The 16,575-nt window shown below is 33.6% G+C and overlaps 1 protein-coding gene and 1 pseudogene across 1 annotated transcript; one reads left to right on the top strand and one right to left on the bottom strand.

Moving 5' to 3' along the window:
• Positions 1–8,393: 8,393 nt before the first annotated feature.
• On the top strand, positions 8,394–13,415 carry LOC120114817 (annotated as a pseudogene).
• A 544-nt stretch (positions 13,416–13,959) lies between these two features.
• Positions 13,960–14,622, bottom strand: LOC120114777 (transcription factor LRL2-like). Its single transcript, XM_039135565.1, has 5 exons — positions 14,584–14,622; positions 14,398–14,463; positions 14,237–14,305; positions 14,142–14,156; positions 13,960–14,109 (listed from the first exon to the last, which is right to left on the bottom strand). Exons 1-5 carry the CDS (start codon positions 14,620–14,622, stop codon positions 13,975–13,977), a joined length of 324 nt encoding a protein of 107 aa, XP_038991496.1. The 3' UTR covers positions 13,960–13,974.
• Positions 14,623–16,575: the final 1,953 nt, after the last annotated feature.

Raw genomic sequence — 16,575 nt, forward strand, 5'->3', positions numbered from 1 at the left:
AAAGAAAAAATTTACAAAAAAATCAAATTGAATAAAATGGGACTAAATTGAAAAAATAATAAATTTATTGTTAATAATAGGAATTGAACTTACGTAGATATTATATAGTGCTAGTGGATTATATATTTTAAATTTGGTCAAAATAAACTTCAAAAGGAGTGGTTAAGAAATTATGTAAAGTTGAGGAACTAAACTAAAAAAAACTAATTTTTAGAAAGAGGCATTGAAGCTGCATAGATATTCTACAATAGTTTTAAGAGTGTGAGGTATAAATTTGGTCCAATATGGATTTAAAATGAAAGAGATATTGAAGAAATAAGAAAATTATAGATTAAATTGTAGGGTAAATTACGCATTTAATACTTAAACTATCAATTTTAGTTTGTTTTTGTTTTTATTTCGTTTTAGTACCTTGTTGTTAAAAACTTCACGGGTGATTTGAACGTGGTACCTTTCATGGGTAGATTGTAAATTTTCATTACTCAATTATCTTCTCACTCCTATTTTGATTACTAAAGTCTAAATTATTTTAATTTAATTACTTAACTTTCAAATCACTTCTAATTTTATCACTCTAACTTTCAGTGTTTTTTATTTTAAATTATGTATTAATGAAATATTATCAAAAAAATCATTTCACAAAAGTATTAATAAAATAAACCAGAATGATTAAAATATTAACAATTTGAAAGTTGAGTGGTTAAATTGAAAATTTTTAAACTGTAGTGCTAAAATAAAAGTAAGAAGATGGTTAAGTGATAAATGATATAATTTATCCATAAAAAATATAAAATGAGATACTAAAATAAAACAAAAATTAAATATTATGTATGAATTTAAAAAAAATAAATTAAAATTAATAATTTAGGTACAATATCGAATGGACTCAAAGTTTTGATATAAAGTGCTTATTTTAATAGGGCCCCACGTCCACGTGGATCTGATGTTAATTATTGCGTGTATAAGTGAAGTGGACGGCTTTTTTTCCTTTTATTGCACTTTTTGCTCTCTTGAAGTACTTTTCCTCGATGTGGGGACATGCATGCATGCAATTTGATGGCAGCTTGTAAGCATGTATCAGCCTCTTATTAATCTGCCACGTATGCATATACCCACACAGTTGACTTGCGTTTCAATTTCACCCATCTTTTCATGTACCAAATCGGATGGTAAGGGAAAACACAGTACTTATTTGACAAGTTGTTTTAACTGGCACGAACTATGTCGGTTTTGTAGTAAATAAATTATTGTTGTTTATTGAGGATTCGGGTTTGAGCATCATAGATATCAGGGGCGAGTGTCGTTTTAACGGAGGTGAAACTAGAATCAAATTATTAAGAAAAATAAATGATCTAAATTCAACATAATTAACCTTTAGTAGAAAAAATATTATTATAATTATTTCTAAATATATAAACGATAATTATCTTATTATCGTAGGTCAAGTCAGCAAAAAACGGGTACATAAATATTTTTTAAATGGACACGTTATTAATAACATAATATTTGTTAGATAAGTTACGCATTTAGTATTTAAACTATCAATTTTGGTTCGTTTTAATACCTAGACTTTCATTTTTTTAAACCATATCAGTGTTTAGTTTTTATTTCATTTTAGAACTCCGTTGTTAGAAACTTAACGCATTTAGTTCCTAAATTATTAGTTTTATCTGTTTTAGCACCTAAACTTTCATTTTTTTTCAAAACATAACGTTAAATTTTGAACATATGTATTAAAATAAAACAAAAACTAAAGTTTTAACGACGCACACTAAAATGAAACAAAAACTAAACTTTATGTACGGTTTTGAAAAATTGAAAGTTTAGGTACTAAAATGGACAAAAACTGGTAGTTTAAGTTTGAACGCGTAATTTACCCCTTTTTTTGTATGGTATAAGCACAAATAAAATTTCAAAATAACATAATCAGTAAAATAAGTAAATACGAAGAAAAATCAAATTGCATGGTAGAAACGTATCCACCCTAAACCTATCCACCCTAAACCTAACGTGGATCCACCACTGCAAGTCGGTGTTTATTTACTCTAAAACCTAATTCGATCCGATCAAACATTATCTTTTGAAAAGCTAATTAACCCTAATTTTTTTTAAATAAATCCTATAAAATCGAGTCGAATCAAAACTCATCGGATCCCGGCGAGCCGCAAGCTCTGCTTGGCCACACAAATAATCAAAAAGATTTCCAACACCAGCATAGAAATTTCAATGAGAAAGAGACTTGAATAAAGTGCTTCAGCCACAATTTTCTTTCAAATCAATTCGATAATTAATGATAAGCAATACCACTTTGGAGGCAGATAATTAGTTCCAAAGTCGCTCTCTAACTATAATTTGACAACTAAATATATGCAATTCACACCACACAAAAAAATTATAAAAAATAAGATATATTACAAACCTCGACATTTCTTTAATAATATTTCTTTGGGTAAATTATGCGTTTAGTATCTAAACTATCAGTTTTGGTCGTTTTAATACCTAAACTTCAATTTTGTTCAAAACCATACATAACGTATAGTTTTTGTTTTATTTTAGTATCTTGTCGTTAAAAACATAACGCTTTTAGTACCTAAACTATCAGTTTTAGTACCTAAACTTTTTCATTTTTTTCAAAACATAATGTTGAGTTTTTAATGAGGTACTAAAATAAAACAAAAACTGAACATTAGGTATGATTTTGAAAATTTTAAAAGTTAGTAATAAAATGAATCAAAAACTAATACTTTATGAACTGTTGAAGAATCGGGCAAAGATAACGAAAGAACACAAGAATTTTAACGAGGTTCGGCAATGTGCTTACGTCCTCGGTGCCTAGGCGGCGCTAGAAGTTTTATTCAATATCTCATAGGTTTAGGTTACATCTCTATTTATAATAAAAAAACCTGATACATAATTAACATTGTACCGTATCACGGGGGCTCGCCCTCAACCCACATATTCGTAACCCCCTCTACGAGACTTTCTTTGTAAGGACAGTTGATGTTCGTTTCGCTCACTCCGCTCCATCCCCTGTCCTCTTTACTGGTATATTTATGAGGCATACCTATCATGAACTAAACGCGCCTTTACTGGTATATTACAAATGTTCATCCGACTATTTATTATGTTCCAATATCGCTTTTTCGTTGAAGATTTGACGACAGACTGAGCTATACATTAACCAACTGACCGAGATATGATAAAAAAAATGATATCATAATCTCAAATGACTATCATATCTAAGTAAACATGTTAACCCTCAACTCATGTGACCGTTAATTTGTTAACAGAAAATGATGAATTATAATCTGAGTTTAGAATATAATGAATAGGCGAAGTACGGATTAATATAATTAATTCGGATTAGTCCCTTTTCATGTCTAGCTTAAAAGAGGTCTTTAAAGTGGAATGCTTTTCCACACCAATCTTAATTATTATTTACAATTAATTTGATTTGATAAGCAGGCTGGATTAGTCTTGACGCCATACCAAATATCCCACAAATTTAAGTATAGTAGGTGGTTCATACGCCTTTTCGATCCGGTCGGGTTTCGTTTGGGTCGGATTAGAAACATGCCCATACTTAGGGAGGTTTTGAACCCGTCGGGTTCCGATCCGAGCGGTTCAGTTTTTTTTTAAATTAGGTTTGAGTAAGATCGTATTGGATTTTTTAGAGAATATGTCAGGATCATATTGAATTTGGGTTTAGGATGAAAAATACCCAATCCGACTTGAAAAATAATATAAATTTATCTTATATATTTAGGATAATTGCAATAATAACTTTTATATATTATTTTTTTCAATTAAATCCATGTTTTTATTGAAAACAATAATATCTTTTATAAATATATTTATTTTGAGTCGATTTCGGATTTTATCTCGAAAAATCAAGTTAAGTTTGGATCAGGTAAACCTACCCTTAAACTCGGATCGGATCAAATTTAAGGTGGAGACTATATATTTTTGAACCGGGTCAGGTTGACCGAAAACTGACCAAACACGACCCATACTTAAAATAATCATACTTACAGGAGATTTTTTTAAATAATATGTTGGAATTTGCATAAAAAAAATATCTAGGACTTACAAACGGTAACAAATTAACTTCTTTTAATTTTGTTTCTATCGCTCTGGGATGGCAAACGGGTGGAACAGTGTAAATATTATCTCTCATTTCTATATCTACTAAATAATTTTATCTATCATATACTTACCACTCATGACGGGTAAATTTTTAAATTAATACTTACCACGTAAAAACATTTTCAAATTCATTCTCACATCCACTAACTCATACCCGCCAGTCATCTTATACTCGACCGTGCCCGCATGAAAGTAACTTCACGTATATATAAGCAACACAATAAACAAACATCCATTAAAAAGTAAAATAAATAACCAAAGATTAATTAAGTTTATACCCTAACATTTGGTTAAATTATAAGTCATGTCCTATAAAATCTTAAGATTTATATAATAGTCTTTGAAATTATACCTAAATTCATAATAGTCCACAATTTATATGGTGGATAATTAGTGGATAGGCAGATGTGGGCAGGTAAGATCTCAAACTTATCACCTACACATTACCTAAGACATGTATGACTTTTTACATCCACACCCGTCCACCATCTACTAAACGTATTTTCATCCCTGCCTTAACTGAAACGGGTGTGATACGAAATCCATAAAATTATTTCGTCAATAATTCGAAAACACCAATAATACACCGTTCAATATATACTAACCTTGTGTACTGTTATTATTTTCTTCACAAAGGTCGGTCTGAACTATGTACAAATGATCATTACGAAAGATCAACATCGAACTCCGTTAATCATAAAAGGATAAAGTATAGTATAGGTCATTGAACTATACTCAAATGATTATTTTGGTTATTGAATTTTCAAAAGTTACAAAATGATCCTTAAATTTATCAAATTTTTACACTTGTATCGGGATTATACCTAGATGGAGAAGATATATGCCCCAATATCTTTGCCAGGAAAGTTGGGCTTCCTGTATTAGGGATGTCTAAGGGTTTAGGGTTTAGGGTTTAGGATTACCCTCTTATATTGATTGAATCAGACAAATATTTAAAATAAGCAGGTCCAAACTGGACGAATGATTATAGTTCCGTCTTTGTAACGTGTTTGATGATAAATCGATCGTCTAAAGTTAATGACACTTTTGTGTGCTATTGCTTATAACAATATTTTTGTATTTTTTTTAAATTTAATTGATATCCGATATGCATTAACATTATATTCTTATTATAAACTAAAGTAAATTTTTGTGTTAGGAAATTTCATATCGATTTTATTGTTTATATTTACATAACTCACATGTTAAGTTTATGTAATGATTTTTTAATAATTATAGTTTAATTTATTTATTTAATAAATATTTGTTTATTTCTATTTAAAAAAATTAGATACCACACATACACTTGTACTATTTTAGTTTTGAATTCAAATTTTCATTTATATTAACTAAATAGGTTTTCTAATTTTCAAAAAATTGAAAATAAAACCTATTTTTTGAAAATAAAAACAGAAAATATTTTCTAAACCAAACGGACCCTAAACATTTTCGATTATATGTTGTATTAGGAGATAAGTTTTGTCGTGCTATCCTTTGGTTGTTTATAAACATTGGAGATGTAATGCGCACTTGATTATTTATAGAGTAAATTACCTATTAAGTATTTAAATTATCAATTTTAATCTGTTTTAGTATTTATTTTTTTTAATTTTTTGTACCCATTAAAAATAAGCATAGCAATTTCACTCGCATTCAATAGGTTATGACCCGATCGGGTCGGGGTTTTTTTTTTAAAAAAAAGTTTGGTCGGGCCGGATTTTTAAAGGGGTGAAGTCGAGTCAAGTTCGGATGGAGGGTGAAAAAACTCCGACCCGATGATAATAATGTATTTTCTTTAAAAAATTTAATATTTTATAATTAAATCCTTAATTATACTCTAAAAAAGTCGGGTTGGGTTTGGGTGCATATTTTTTGGTCGGGTTGGGTTGACCAATCATAAATCCTAAACCCTAAACTCAATCCTAACCCAACTTGTTGCCATCCCTAGTTAAAAACTTGATGTTAAGTTTTGATTTTTTTTTTTAAAAAGTTTAGTACTAAAACAAACCAAAACAATAGTTTTACGTACTAAATGCGTTAAGTTTTTAATGGCGACGTATTAAAATGAAACAAAAACTAAATATTAGATATGATTTTAAACATATATTTCTTAGTTCTACTCAAATTCAAATAAGAGGGAGATTTTTATCGAGGCTCCCATTTTTTATTAAAAAATTATATTGAAATAAATTAAAAGGATTTCTTAATAAAATACGGGAAAAATGTAATATATATCTCAACTAGTTTATACACCGAAAATGCACATAAACTTAATTTAAAACTATAATTAGGGGATGAATCAAAGGGTGTTGACGACCACATTCTTTAAATATTTTAAATTATAAATAATAAATTAATTATTTTCTTTGTATTTTATATTGGTAATATAATTTTATATTTCTAAAATTTTATAATTTCATACTCTTTAAATTAAATATTTTTAAATTATTTAGGGTGATTATTGATTACAAAGCTATATATGTTTCTTGTAGACATAATTGCTTAAACTCATATCTTTATAGAAAGTAATATTCTATTTTATCACTAAAACCAATTAATGGGCTCGATATATAATTTAAATAGTTTAAATTATAATAAAAATATAATTTAAGATAATATGACAAAAAATAAAATTGATCTATTCACTTCTTATTTAATATAAATTAATAATAAAAAATAATAGTTTAGATTGTTATACGTCCATGTGTGGAACCAAGGGAAGGGCAAGAGGAGGGCAAGGGGCCCTTAGCACCGCCAATTATATTTTTAATTATTAATTAATATAAAAATATATTTTTAAAAAAATAAATAAAGAAAATTTGTCATGCTCCCTCAATTAAAAAAATTATATTTACAGAAAATAAAAAATTATTTTAGCAACCGCTATAATAAATTCCTAGTTCCTCCCCTATATACGTTGTAATTGTAAGTAGGGATGCTTAATGAACGAGTCGGTCGTGAGTTAGATGGTACTCGACTTATGCTCGTTAAAAAATTTTTTGACTCGACTTGACTCATTAAATTTTTATACAACTTGTGTTCGTTAAAAATATGTTGTTGGACTGAACTCTTTGCCCGTTAAGGTCACCAATATTTTACCTTATTTTTTAACCATAAATACTAATACTATATAAAGCTTAATAAGAATATAAATTAACAATTTAACCAAAACAATTATGAAATGAGTGTATGAAACAATTTTAAAATATATAACTCTAAAGTATTATCCACAAATGCACCAAACTAGTAAGTTGATAGGTTACTAAATTAGTAGTAATTATTAAGTAGTAATTTACCATCTTTCTTATTATTTATTAGCAAATTAGTAATATTATATATATATATATATATATATATATTTAAATGTAATAATTTTTCGGGTAAAGTACATAAATGATCCCTGACTATTGGGTACTACTTTATTAAATATATTGACTATTAAAGTTACAAAATGATTATTCAACTCTATAATGTTGTTTTGTTAAGTTCATCGACTATTAATAGTTATAAAATGATCATTTGACTATTTATTATATCATAGTCAACAAGTTAACGTTCATATCAGAACACCATCAAATTTTAATAGAAAAAACGAGTTTGAAACTAATGAATAGTCCAGTGACCATTTTGAAACTTTTAGCAGTCAATGGACTCTATAAAACAACACTCGGAGGATCATTTTAACTTTTATCAGTCGATGACCTAATAAAGCTTATTCTATAATAGAGGGATTATTTGTATACTTCATCCTATTTTTTTTAAGATAATTATTAATCGAGTCAGATTAGACCTTATTCGACTCTACTCGTTAAGATCTTGAGTCAATCTAAATTAACATTAACTAAATTTTAATCGAATAGAGTTTTGAGCGGCTCGCGTTTACTCAACTCATTAAACACTTCAAATGCATTGCAAGATGAACATAAAAGTAATAAAAATCGATGACAATGATCGTGGAGATGAAAAGGACAACCTTGGATACTGAGAATAATCCGACCAGTCCTGAACTTCTGTCCAAATCAGAAACCTGAAAAAAATGAAAAGATGACAGAAAAATGAGAATACGTAGTAGAACTTGTATAACCAGGGATTTCCCCCTTAATATTTATTAATTTTTTGGTGAAGAAGACAGAAAAAGTGCATTTTTTGTAGACATTCTTAAAGTTTGCGAACAAGTAATGTAGATCGTAACGATATCTTTTCAATTACGGCAACGTGATGTTTAATCGTTAGGCTTTTACTATCACACAAACGTGGAAATAAACAGAGTAAAATAAAAAGTCAATTATTTATCGGATTTTGATTTTGATTTTGATTTTGATTTTGGGTTTTTATCTTTATTAGGTGAAGGAAAGATGTGTACTTTCGGGGTTTTTTATTTGGGATTTTTTTTTCATTAGAGTGAGTCTTGTTATTAAAATTAGGGTTCCTTCTTGTAACTTCTTCGATTTTTTCCTCGAGAGAGTTTGATTCCTTCTGTGTTTTGGGGTTTTGACCAATTGGGTTCTCGATTCTCTTGCCAATCTAATCTGGGTCGGTGAGTTTTCTTCAATTTGTTTGGGGGTTTAAGGGATTGTGAACTCTCTGATTGGAATTTGGAAAACCCAGATTTTGAGTGGCGGGATTTTGAGTTATTAGATTTACCGCAAGTTTTTAGGGTTTTGATTTGATTTCACAGTATTATTTCAGGAAGATGCATTGGTGACTTAGTGGCAAAGCTTGAGTTTCGTTTGGGTCTGGCATGTTTGCATGATGCTTAGTGCTCAGGGGCCTTCAAGGAACCATTGCAGTCTCCTTGCAGTTCTTTGTGGAGGTAAAGTTTCCGATACTAAACAAAAGCAGCCGGTTTCCGATGATAAGCCGAGATACCGTTTCCGGTGCTTGCTTCTTCAGGGCGCCTAGAGGTATATAAACACTGCCAATAGTTTAACTTTAGTTCTTGTTGCAATGTTGTGACATTTTTGTGTGTGTAGGTTCAACTTTTGAATAATCCTAGCATTGATGAGTTTCGGGGTTCTCGATTCATCGGAGCCGAATGTTGTTTACTTGCAAGGAGAGCAGAATGCTGATAGTGATGAGATTGGCTGTCTGGTTTGGGGAGATGCTGACTTGTCTACTCCAGAAGCTTTATGTGGACTCTTTGATTTGACATTGCCCACGACTGTGAGTGATGAAGCATGACTTTGTTATGATTATGATACTTGTTCCATGAGTTATAATTTAATTTCATTCTCGTCGAAATATATGGAAAGATGATCGAGAGGACTAGAGATATGAGATATTCTTTGTACATGCAGTGTTTCGGTTGTTCTATCATTGAAGTCAGATAAAATTGTTGAAATTTGAAATATTCTAGTTTCGAATGCTTTTGTAGGTCTATCTCGAGGTCCCAATGGTGACAAATTGGCAGAGGCACTTCACACCAAGGTAAAACTATTATTGACCATGATAATGGGCAAATGATTGTACATTCATTTTTTATGTTCGCATAAAAGTCGTTGATGTTCATTTCTCATTGCAGGGGGTACCATATGTTATATTGGAAAAGTACATTCTCTGTTACGCAGCTTGCCATTTTCGTCAGGCACTGTTATCAGTGATTCAAAGGTACAAATATTCTACTCCGCTCGTTATATAGACAAAGCATGACCCATTTTTCCTACCTTGTTGAATAATTGGTTGTTGTACAGTGCTGTTAACTTTTGAAAGCGGTTGATAACACAAATTGTGTACTATTTTAAGGCTTTCCGAGATACTATCAACAAACTGATAGAATGTTTTCAGTAGATAGTTCTAAAGTTTTGCAGTTTTGGTCCATTGCAGTTCGTGTAGCCATACATGGGATGCATTCCAACTTGCCCATGCTTCTTTTAGACTCTACTGTTTACGGAACGACAATAGTGTCTCTTCTAATAGTCAGAACAAAATGTTAAGCTGGGACTCATCTGCGGGAGCCTCCCAAGATTGACGTTTTTCAACCAGAGGTAGATATGCAAGACGAGAAAGCTCTCCTGAAGATCTTCCTGCCATAAAGATATGATGATGATGTGACTATGCGGTTTCTTGTTTGTGGATCGCAATGTATCTTGGTAGGTTTGTGTTTTAGTTCTGTTCTTGAATCAATAAAATAGGTTTAAGGGTCCTTGAAGCTCTTGAACTTTTGAAAAAAAATCTATTAAGCCACTGAACTTGTTTTGCACCCAGTTGAACCTCCGAACCGAGAAATTGAATCAATTAAGCCCTTAGACCAATTTTGGCCATTAAGTCTTAACGGTTTTTTCGGAGATATTACTATCACGTGGAACATTGTGATGCGACATGTGGCACCAACTGATCCAAACAAACTGCTAGATATAACGGTCAATATTGGTCAAAGGGGTGAATTGATGAAATTTTGCAGTTCAGGGACTTAATTGGGTACAAAAAAAGTAGGGCTTTAATTGGTTTTTTTAGAAGTTTGAGGGCTTCTGGCACTCTTAAGCCCAATAAAATACTTTATTCGCCCTGGCTTATTTTGGTTGTAACTGTATGCCCTGCAGGATGCATTCCTTTTGGGATCTTTGGAGGATGGACTTAATGCCTCTTAAGCATAGAAGTAAGTTCATACGATTGCTTTCGTATTGAACCATATATTCCCATGATTATACATCTGTAGTGTGTTGTTGTGTGCTCGTGTGGGATGTAATCAGTTCTAATCTTTGATTCTATTTATCCTCTTATTAACTCCATTCAATTGTCATTTGTTTCAGATACGAGGGAGCAAGCTCCACAACCGAGCAAGGTATCAATAATTTTGGATTACTTATAGTTTCTTTGGGATGTGGGTTCTTGGCTGCATTCTGTTTCGAGGGTTTTGAGTTAAATGTTTGAGACTTTGATATTTTTGTTTATGGAGCTTCCATTCCCCATACGATTGCTTCCTCCAAGTTGCTTGTGCATTATAATCGACATACTTATGGGTTCCATTCTTATAGTGCTTCACCACCACCTCTTCAGGCCGGGACATTTTCTCGTGGTGTAGTGACCATGCGATGCTACTTTTCAACCTGCAGTTCGACTCACATATCATTTCTAGTGTCTGGTAGTGCACAAACTTGTTTTAATGATCAGGCAAGTAATTGTGGTCGGGTTAATTGCTAGTTTTGTTACTTTAAGTTCAAGCCTTGATTTTTTTTCCCTTTTTCTTCTTCTTTTGTCTCAGCTTTTGGAAAATCATATAAAAAATGAGCTTATCGAGAAGAGTCAGCTAGTCTGTCCACATTCAAGTTCTGAGGAGAGCAAATCGGAGCCTGTAGATCAGCCTCGATTGCCTGTGGAGCAAGTGTGTTCGAAGTGAGCATGAAGGTTCCCACATGGGCTTTGCAGGTTGATTATCTTTAACTATTTTACTCTTTCTCTAGAGCTTTTCTATTTCTTTAACAAGTTCGCTCGACTTTTCTTGATTTATTTTAAATCCCAACGAGTTTCTCGGAATGACTTTGACAGATACTAAGGCAACTTGCACGAGATGTGTCATACCGCAGCTTAGTTATGCTGGGGATTGCTAGCATTCAGGGTTTGTCGGTTGCATCTTTTGAAAAAGATGATGCTGAGCGTATTCTTTTCTTTTGCAAAAACCCGGGAAAGGATCCCTCCTTGGATAGTTCTCTAATTGCCAGAACTCCGAGCTGGTTGGTGCCGCCGCCACCTTGTCGAAAAAGATCAGAGCCATGTAAAGACAATAAACCTCTAAAGTGTGCAGTCATGGAAGGTGTAATGGTATTGCAATATCAGAAACTAGTGTTGCTGCTATGAGGCCAATTCCTCACACCCATCATCATAAGATGCTTCCCTTTTCTGGATTTTCCGAGACTGAGAAATATGATGGTGAACAAGGTAAGGTTAACTTGCCCATAGTTCCCGTGAAGCAACCAGCTGTTACACATCGGAAAGCATTGTCGAGTTCTTATATGGCTCAACAAATTATGTCTTTAAATCCATTACCTCTTAAGAAACATGGTTGTGGTAGAACCCCGATACAAGTTTGCTCGGAGGTTAGTCATCTTCTCCGAGTTTCAAGTTAAGAATTTACAAATATAGTGTCAGCGTGTATTATGTTTTCTAGCCGATGCAGAAGATTAGGAAAATTATGAACCTCTTGGCATTATACTTTAAAACTTATCCTTCATATTATTTGAATACTTTTTTCTGGCAGGAAGAATTTTTGAGAGATGTAATGCGGTTTCTGATTCTTCGAGGACATACTCGGCTGGTTCCTCAAGGTGGGTTAGCTGAGTTTCCCGATGCCGTTCTTAATGCGAAGCGTCTTGACCTTTTAACTTGTATAGAGGTAAATTATTCTATGTGCGAAATACGATGGATCTGGCTATATATATTGACGGATTGAATTGAACATAACAGGTGGTGTCAAGAGGAGGCTTTCATGTCGGGAATGGCATAAATTGGAAGGGACAAGTTTTTCGAAGATGCGCAATCACACATTGACAAATAGAATGACTGTATGTTTCGAAGTTGTTCGCATTATTATTTTACGTTGTGATAGTAATGTTCTAATATCGGGATGATAACCATTGCTTTTTGCTATAATTTACGTAGGGAGTGGGCAACACTCTTAAAAGACATTACGAGACTTACCTTTTAGAGTACGAATTGGCTCACGACGATGTGGATGGAGAATGCTGCTTGTTATGCCACAGGTCTCTCCTGCACACGTTCTTAATGAGCTTGTGCATATATGGATTTGTATGCAATACTGACCAGAGATTTTGTGTGAAAACAGTAGTGCAGCAGGCGACTGGGGTAAACTGTGGAGTTTGTGGTGAATGGGCTCACTTCGGCTGTGACCGGCGGCAGGGGCTCGGGGCTTTTAAGGTATATATACCTTCTAAAATTTTCCTATCAATATAGGATTATGCAACTGACAACGGTTTAACTTGATGTTTCATCTCATGAACGACAGGATTATGCGAAAACAGACGGGCTGGAGTATGTTTGTCCGCACTGCAGCATCTCAGATTTAAGAAGAAACCGAAACCGATGAATGGTTATTGACATACTTTGACATTCGCTTTAGATTCCCGTTAAGTACGTAGCCTTTTCCGATTTCATTTTTGTTCCTCACCGCAATGCATGTTGAACCCTAAACCCTAAACCTTGACGTCATTATGAAATGTATTGTATCGTATGCCACCATTGTTGTTCTCATATATAGCTCAAGCCATTAACGAGTCCCGATCCACCTAATTTCCCTTTGTATTCTGCTAAACAGAGATGACAACTGTAGATTTAAGGAGTTAGCGTTTTGTTCAAATCACTTCGTTTCTTCATTGGAATGTTTTAACTTTCTTCTTGTTTTTGGGGTGTTCTTTCCATATCAAGGTATCTATGACCTTGATTGAGATGATACTGATTCGGATGATTTAGTTAGAATGTTTTGAAAACTTGGGGACTAATTTCGCAAGATAATGTACTAATTTGAATACTCTATTAGAATATTTTGAGAATCTAAACCATAGATTGAGGATGTTCGATACGATTAACTCAAAAAAAATAACAATAATGGGAAGATAATGTACTAAATATATAAAATCTGCAGTACATGTACACATTGGCATGGGATTTCAGTCATTTGGCTGTGCATTGCGTTGATTTCTTCTTGTTTGAAGCTTCCACTGCAACCATTTAGCTTTTCGATCGAAGAATTGGCATCACAGGTTGTTAATTGATGAATCCCAGTGCCACTGCTGCTGCTCTGCTCCTGCTGCAGGGTTGTTGTGAACGATATCATCGATGCTTAAAATACCGTCGGCAAAACGGGTTCTTCCCGTTTCATATGGCAGCGGCCAGAGCGACCGGCATAAGGCAGAGACCTTCACTTTTCAGATATTGCATGGCCGTTGCCACGTTGGATTCCATGAGTTTCACCACTTCTTGCTCGAAAACGACTTGTTCGGGAGATGGCGAATAATCGATCCTTTGCCCACCAAGGGTGTTGTTAAACCATTAGATCCCTGGTGAATAAGGTTTAGGGTTTACACCTGGGAATTTTGATGTTTAATGTTTAGGGTTCAGGGAAGCGAGAAATCGGTACCTCAGCTTGGCTATCAATGATGAGAGGAACAACTGCACCTGCTGCCCCCAGCCTGCTCATGCTTAGTACCTGCAAATAATTTGCAGAAGCACAGCCATTGGTTTCGATTAGTTCTTGAAGTCTGGCTCGGATTTGCAATATTGACAAAAGCTTCGTCTTACCTTCACTTGGAGCTGAAGGAACTTGACATACTCTATGATTTCATCGAGCATAGAGGCCTTGTCGGTCTGCAAAGCTCGCCAAGATCAGACACATACTCGTATCCGACATGTACTCAAAAGCAAAATCAGTGTGCTCCTATTAGGCCTGTTAATGACCATATAGCAAAATACATACAGAAGAGCTACCTTATTGAAATTAGGTACAAGCTCATGCAGATTCTTCATCCTTTCGACAATCTTCTCTCTTCGGAGCTGCAATCGACCAAACAACTTAGAAGACGAGAGTATGAACTTATAAAAGGAGAAATATTATAGCCGAGCGACTGACACTCTCTGCAATGCTGTGAGGATTGGTAGCCTGACCTCGACGTTCTCTAACTCGAGGCTTCCCGATTCCATTGCAACTATTGTTTGGGTAGGTGATGAACTCTATATTAAAAGTTCAAAGCTAGTAAGCCTAGAAAAAGAAGATGAGAAATAGGGCCATAATTCAAGTACCTGCAGCAGAGATGGTAAGCCTATCATAGTACTCGTTACCGGCTGGTCGGCCGGACAAGACGAGTAAGAGAGAATTTCAGCATCGTATTTTCCCTGATACATTATGAGCAACAAAAACTTTAACTCCAAACTAAAACAATGACGGCTCGGCTTTTGCCACCATACCTTTGCATGATCGATGCCGATAAGTTCTCTGGTTGCAGAATCTTATCAATCTCCACAAATCTGTTAATATTGCCATAATTACCATCATCAACTATGTTTCCGTTATCATGTTGAAGACGTGAGCTTTGCATTCTGGTTTGTCCCATAGAAGTCGGAAGGGAAGAAAGTACCGTCATACGGTTGCGGATGCCACGACTGTGGAACTGGAGAAAGGATTTCTAAGCCTGTAAGTGATCTCAAAACTCGGAAGACTCACCTCCATTGCACGCAGCATTCCCGATCGAGATGGAGTATATCACCAACAACTTGATGGCTCACTGAGCCAGTGGAATGAACATCCACAGTAAACTGCAGACCCAGATTTCCAAATCCCAAGCTTCCATCTACCTTCTGCGTCGTCGATGCGATTTTCACCGTCCATTCTTGCCCCGGACGACAACAAACCATGTTCAAATCTAAAGTACTATGCGTAGCCAAGCACTCCATGCCATGATTTGAAACCGATTAAGCTTACCGTACGTTACTTTTATCATCTTGGTACACTACTTGTGAAACTAGCCAGCGGTGCATTCGGCTGATCTGTTCACCATGGACCCAAGATGACCTTTCCTTGACATTAAAATTAACATCAACATCGGTCCATGATGAGGAAGAGAAATACTGATCAAGATAGTCATCCATTGTCTATATACAAAGCTCACAGTATCCTGCACTATAAATACATACAACACACACACACACAAACACAAATCATAAGCATTCAACATGAAACAAATCAATTAGTGGGGAAGGGATATAAGTAAACATGACACATACATGCATACATGACACATACATACATATACAGTAACATGAAAGATCAAAGTAAAAACAGTACTAAAAGAATGTGCTTTAACAGTCCCTTATACCCTTTTTTTTTTTATTTAATCCTTTTACAGCAATTCCACAAAAACAAACACTCAAAATCTAACCCATTTTTCAAAACACCCATAGAGCATCGAACATGAAAACTGGGTTCCAACAAGAACCCCAACCTTAAACCAGAAAGAACACTTGATCAAATGCTAAGTTCTTATACTCAAAAAAAAAGAATAAATGATAAAAAGAACACTCACAAAGAAAGTGAGTGAATGAGCGAGTTGAGTGTAGAAACAGAAGAGAAGACTATTTTCTTTTTCATTCCTTTTTCGGCATCCAAAAAGAAAGTGTCGCAGCTGTACTACAGTAGTGAATGAAAGATGTTTAGCTTTTGACGTAGAAAAAACCGCTCTGTAGCGTCTCTTTCTTCTTATAGGTAGATTACATGATTAATATCTAAATTATTTATTTTTATTTATTTTAATATTTAATTTTTTTTAAAATCATATATAATATTTAGTATTTATTTTGTTTTAGTATCTCGTCGTTAAAAATTTAACAGGTGATTTGCACGTGACACCTTTTTATGGGTAAATTGTATTATTCATCACTCAACTATTTTCTCACTCCTATTTTGGTCACAAATGTTAATTTTTA

The sequence above is a fragment of the Hibiscus syriacus genome, unplaced genomic scaffold (genome assembly GCF_006381635.1).
Source record: "Hibiscus syriacus cultivar Baekdansim isolate YM2019G1 unplaced genomic scaffold, ASM638163v2 tig00110247_pilon, whole genome shotgun sequence".
NCBI lineage: Eukaryota > Viridiplantae > Streptophyta > Magnoliopsida > Malvales > Malvaceae > Hibiscus > Hibiscus syriacus.

Excerpts from the sequence above, each read along its gene's own strand:
- LOC120114777 (XM_039135565.1), bottom strand. The coding sequence starts at position 14,622 with ATGAAGAATCTGCATGAGCTTGTACCTAATTTCAATAAG. Across the intron at positions 14,464-14,583 it reads TTGTACCTAATTTCAATAAG|ACCGACAAGGCCTCTATGCT; the intron begins GTAGCTCTTCTG and ends CGAGCTTTGCAG. Across the intron at positions 14,306-14,397 it reads TCCTTCAGCTCCAAGTGAAG|GTACTAAGCATGAGCAGGCT; the intron begins GTAAGACGAAGC and ends AATTATTTGCAG.